General features: G+C 41.8%; 1 protein-coding gene across 2 annotated transcripts in view; it reads left to right on the top strand.

The window, feature by feature from the left end:
• The first annotated feature begins 3,278 nt into the window (after positions 1 to 3,278).
• Positions 3,279 to 6,000, top strand: part of LOC135234951 (plakophilin-1) — a 36,178-nt gene continuing 33,456 nt past the window's right edge. The window contains exon 1 of one of the 2 annotated variants that reach the window (XM_064300097.1): positions 3,279 to 4,303. In XM_064300097.1, the coding sequence (XP_064156167.1) occupies positions 4,135 to 4,303 (169 nt within the window). In that variant the 5' untranslated portion in view covers positions 3,279 to 4,134. Of the gene's footprint in view, positions 4,304 to 4,686; positions 5,081 to 6,000 lie in introns of those variants that run through there. The other variant, XM_064300098.1, reaches the window with a different exon arrangement.

Genomic DNA, 6,000 nt, shown 5'->3' with positions numbered 1-6,000 from the left:
TTTTGTGGGTATTCAGTCTGCAATAGGCTGAGGTGGATAATCAGAGATTTCCTGCTCATTGGCAGACTGCATGTTCAGAGTGACATCATGTTAGTGTGTCAGCAGGCAAGTCACTGGACCACAAACTCTGTCTCAAAACACAATGAGGACAAAAAGTAAAAAACACAATACAAGTGCCTACGGACAATCTTCTCTGAACCCAGTCCCTACCTGAATTTCAAATCTGTACAGCTTGATAATGCTTATCACTTTTCACCACATAGTGTACTTTTCATTCAAATTAAAACCTTGATTCGGGTGTGGTGCATAATGTGTTAATGACACTACTTCCTGGCCCAGCAGGTTCTGCAGATTGTTGTTTTCCCATGATTCCTTTCCCAGCATGAAGGGATTGCCTGCTGTTTCCCTGACTACTGTTATTTACGCCAACCATAGCATGGGGAAATGAGTTTTTCTGATCTAAAATGGCCACTACTGGAAAAGGGATCATGCTTATGTTAAGTATAGAGAATATTTCCAAAATGCAACAATGTACTTTGTAAATGTGCTGCCTATGAAATATTTTATTAACCCTTTATTATTGATATGTCATTTTTTATGTTTCTTTATTTGACGCTTGGTTTGCTGTTAAAAAATGCATGAGTAACCCACAAGTCACATGTTTTGCATTTAAAAATTTAACCATCTGAATGAAAAATATTTCCATTTTGAAATTTTAATACGGTTTCCACAAGAAAAGTCCCATTCTAATTAACGTTTTGATTTGTCTGATTTCCACACTGAATGTTAAACAGTAATTTTACTGCTGTCTCTAAGAGCTGTCTGATAGGGGCCCTCACAGTAATGTGAAGGGGGGGGGGGTGGCCTGGGATTGTGGGCCCCACTGTGAAATCTTTTCACGGGGCCAAAAAACCCTGCCAGTGTCCGCGCCTGGGTAGTTTAGTAATATGACCAGTGGAACACAGCAGTAAATATGGTGCATGTACATATCCACCTCCCTGACTACTTTGTCCCTGAAAAAATTGTCAGCCCAATGCATGTGAAGTATATTAACATGCAGTATGCAGTACACATTCACCAGCTACTTACACCTATCGAGTACTGCGTAGGACCCTCCTTTGCCTCCAGAACAGTTTTAATTCTTCATGGCATTCATTCACTCATTCATTCTGCAGACCTCCCGCTTGACCTCATCCCAAAGGTGATCTATTGGATTGTGATGTGGCGACTGTGCAGACCACTGGAGTAATCTGAAGTTGCTCGTGTTCGCTGAACCAGCCTGTAATGCGTGCTTTGTGACATGGTGCATTATTCTGCTGGAAGTATCCATTTGATAAAGGGTAGACTGTGGTCATTTAGGGATGCACATAGTCAACAACAATGCTTAGGTATGCTGTGGCATTCAAATGGTGCTGATTTGGTATTATGGGGCCTAACGTGTGCCAAGAAAACATTCCACACCCCATTACTCCACTAGCAGCGGCCTGCACCATTGACACAAGGCAGGATGGATCCATGGATTCATGCTGTTTACGCCAAATTCTGACCCTACTACCTGAATGTCACAGCAGAAATCGAGTTTCATCAGGCCAAGCAGTGTTTTTTCAATTTTCACTCACCCAGATTTGGTGATCAAGTGTCCACTGTAGCCTGTTCATGTGACTGTTCTTAGCTGACAGGAGTGGAACCTGGCATGGCCTTCTGCTACTTTAGTCAAAGTCAAAGTGTTTTTATTTGTCAAGTGCACAGTATAACACAAGGTCATTCTGAGCAAAGAAATTCTTATGACATGGCAGGCAGCAACTACATAGAAGCAAGAGCAAAAATATAAAAAAATATCAAAAATATACATAATATTGAACATAATATTAAACATTAGCAGCAGTACCAGCCTGTACAGATGGGGGATATGGACAGTGAGAATAGGAGTATTAAATATTTAAATATTAAACATATAAAGTGCAGGAGTGCTGATGAATATGTGCAAAAGATTGTGATAATGTACATTGAACGTACATAGGAATTGAAGGAGCATACATAGGAGGTCTGCTGCTTGAGAAGCCTGATGGCCTGGGGGAAAAAACTGTTTGTGAGTCTGGTCGTCCGTGCCCAGATGCTCCGGTAGCGTCTACCAGACGGCAGCAGCGAGAACAGACCATAACCTGGGTGGCTGAAGTCTTTTATGATTTTCTGTGCTTTCCTAAGGCATCGTGTGTGGTAGATGCCTTGCACAGATGGGAGGTGGCAGCCAATGATGCGCTCCGCTGTCTTCACTACCCTCTGGAGGGCTTTGCGATCAGCAGCGGAGCAGCTGCCGTACCAGGCAGTAATGCAGCCAGTGAGGATGCTCTCAATGGTGCACCTGTAGAAATTGATGAGGGTTTTGGCAGACATGCCAAACTTCTTGAGTCTCCTCAGGAAGTATAGGCGCTTTTGGGCAGTTTTCACTGCTGCGTCTGATTGCCTGGACCAGGTGAGGTCATCATTTATGACCACACCAAGGAACTTGAAGTAGGAGACTCTCTCCACTTCAGCTCCATCGATGTGAATGGGGGCGTGACCCCCCCCCTGTCGCTTTCTGAAGTCCACGATTATCTCCTTAGTCTTGCAGACGTTGAGAGACAGGTTATTGTCCTGGCACGTTGCCATGTTGCCAAGACACTCTGTAGGCGGTCTCATCGTTGTTGGAGATGAGACCCAGGATGGTGGTGTCGTCTGCAAACTTAAAGATGGCATTGGAGCTGCGTGTGGCCACACAGTCGTGCGTGAACAGGGTGTACAGGAGGGGACTGAGTACGCAGCCCTGAGGGGCTCCGGTGCTCAGGGTCAGTGCAGAAGAGGTGAGGTTTAGCCCATCAGCTTCAAGTTTTGATGTGTTGTACATTCAGAGATGCCCTTCTGCACATCACTGTTGTTATTTGTCCATTTGTGGCCTTTCTGTTAGCTTGAAAAAGTCTATCCATTCTCCTGTGACCTCTGTCATTAATAGTTTTTTTTCGGTCACAGAACTGCAACTTACTGGATTTATTTATTTATTTTATTTTTTAATAGCATTTCTCTAAACATCAATCATACCACAATTAAAGTCACTGACATTGTGCATATTGCCCATTTCTAATGGTTGTTCGTGGAAATAATTTAACCTTTTCGCTATACCTGCATGCTTTATATATTTAGTTGCAGCCACGCGATTCGCTGTTTGGAAGAGCAGCCTATTTGCGTTAATGAGCAGGTGTAGCCTACCTAATAAAGTGGCCGACGAGTGTCCGCAGTTCAAACACTTCATTTTTTTCAAGCCTGCCTGACACATAGCGCCAAGGGAAAGAGTCTGGGAGGAGCAAACCATCCTTCCAATATAAGGACGTATTTCCTCCATCAAATGTAACCTCTTCACAGTTTGTCTGACAACGAAATAAAATTTCAAAGAAGTTTGGAAGGGCTCCAAGCAAACGCATAGACAATAAAGCTCCATTGATAATTTCTAACAGCTTCATACGGGTAAAAGCAACTGACGTTAATATCAATGTATGCATGCAGAAGGCTATGCTACTGAATTCAAGTGAATTGTATCAGTTTTGTGCATGCTACGTATATTTGCTGTACCATGTTTAATTATTATCCATGCAATTGTATTGGATTCTTAGACCGAGCACTGGTGTAGTATACGCCTGTAACCAGATAGGCTACGTAGCCAATAGCTCTGAAAGCTCCGTTTATGTAGGCTATGTAGCCTACAACATAGGTGGACGGTCTTGTGTGCTGCTATACAATGAAGTATATTCAGGAGTTTAAAAAATAGTTGTCCTAACAGCTGTCAGGAAGCTTTTTCGTCGAACGCGTTAGTCCAGCTTTTAAATACAAACATTTGGTCTGCTAGTAATACGCACACACAGACACACAAACGTAGCTAGCCTATCTAATTACCCGTGCGCGTCGGATAGGTGTGGCTCTTCGGAGTCGGGCGTAAGTCAAGGTGTACAGTGTAATCAGTTCACCAGAGTTAATACAGGAAGAGTGAATTGGACGTCGAAACTGTCAGTGGAATATACTGCTCTTTGCGACTACCGTCTCCCAGGCGCTGCGTTTAAGACGTAGTAAGGACAGAAGAAACAAGTATTTTACCAAACTTTAAAAATGACGCTTGAGCCGTTGCGGTCGGCGATGACCTTTGAAAATGTGGAAGACACATCACTCGCTCTGCCATCGGATACCAACCTGAGGTCTGGACAGCAACGTGTCCTGGACCAAGTTCACACCATCAAGCGAGGTCGCTCAAAGAAAGGTGGATCACTTTCGCCTACAAGTAAGGTTTTCCTTTTTAATATACAAGTTGCATTGTTGTGGCAAAGTTTCTTCTGTAGGATTATTATTATTATGAAGAAGTAGAAGACGTGGTAAAGGCATAGAGAAAATGTTTCTTTAACATACCATATCCTTTCCTTGTGAAGTGCATGGAGCTTTACTGTGTCAGCTTCGCTCCTGAGTACCGTTTATCCGTAGCCTATTAGCAGTAGTCTATTGAGCACACCACTTTTAAGGTCTATTATAACAATAGCTTCACGCCAGAAACGTCTATAGCTTAAATCCGTAAGCATTTGAGAAATTTTCCCTTTTGTAGGTGCATTCCATGGCTGAAATTTAGGTAGCCTATTTATTATTTTTATCATTTTTATTTTATTTTTTTATTTAAGTGCTGCCTGGTTCTCCGTTGACCACAGGCTACTTTGGTGAGGTGCAGTCCTCCAGCTGACGTAGTTCCAAAATTGTTGTTTTATGTTTTTTCTTTCTGTGAGGTCCTCTATTTCACCTATTTAACGTTGCCCTAACGATTGCACAGCATTCAGGAGTGACAAGCAGAGTCCAGTTACTCGTTCTCCTTGTTTACGTTGTCGTTACCTCGCACGTGTAATAAATTGTGGACGTTAGCTTTATTGTGTTTGAGGTACATGGTTATGAGGTTGTGGTTAGGACAACACAGCCAGGACCTGACTGTCGGTGCTGGTGTCCATGTCCCCGAAATTTAAATCTAGCTTTACCTGAAGTTACGGGTTATATTTTCCTCAATGGAACTGCGTAGCAAGTGAGTGTGATTTCACGGCGCTGTGAAAAGTCGCCGTACTGCTTTGCTTCGCACGCGCTTCTACAAACCAATGGGACGGAGAAGACTAAATTTGCCTGCTAATGAGTGTTTCGGTGAATATGTGGGAAAGAACACGTGTCTCTGACTGCAACTTCTCTCTTGTTTTTTTTAAATGTACCTAGAATCCGAACCTTTAGCCCTCTTTTCGCGAAGCAAGGGTAACGACATTCCTACAGCTCAGATTATGGTTATGCTTCTGGTCATGTCTTAATTTTTAGTTAAACAGTAACTTTCAAGTAAATTAGCCGATCATGGCTTTTCTCTGATGCCTTAAGGGTTATTGTGCGGGCTATTAGGCTACACAATGCACTCAGTAGTCGTAGAAAGTTGTCAATAGCAGTTATTGTGATTAAAAAACAAAAGGAGTTATTTTGGCAATTCATTTTCTGTAGTCTGGCTTGTAAGGCTATCTTTGTTTATACTTATCTGTAGCATCTGTATTTTTTCAAGTATATTAATTGGTATCTTCTTATTTTCTGCAAAGTTCTATTGAATTTTGTACACTGATTCACTGATGCCTGGCCATTTGGTATCTCATTTGGGCAGGATCAATTTAATATTCAGGTGTGCTGAATGAGTACTGAAACTAGTATTACTGAATTGTATTTTTTTATATTAAGCTATTGCATTTAGGCTACATTTAATTCCTCCTTGTCCTGGTCTCATTCACACAAAATCTTAAATTATTTCAAGCTTGATGTGGAGCATGAAGCAGAAGGTATTTTGCTCTTTTATTAATAAAAATGAACTAGTGAAATGTAAATATATGGCCTTGAAAATGTAGTCATAAATGAATTTCACGGCAGTGCAATATATTGCAGTAATTGAAAGCAGCAATAATGGTAATGTCTTCACATAAA

The sequence above is a fragment of the Anguilla rostrata genome, chromosome 11, assembly GCF_018555375.3.
Source record: "Anguilla rostrata isolate EN2019 chromosome 11, ASM1855537v3, whole genome shotgun sequence".
NCBI classification, from domain to species: Eukaryota; Metazoa; Chordata; class Actinopteri; order Anguilliformes; family Anguillidae; genus Anguilla; species Anguilla rostrata.
This window is presented reverse-complemented; position numbering and strand designations above follow the sequence as displayed.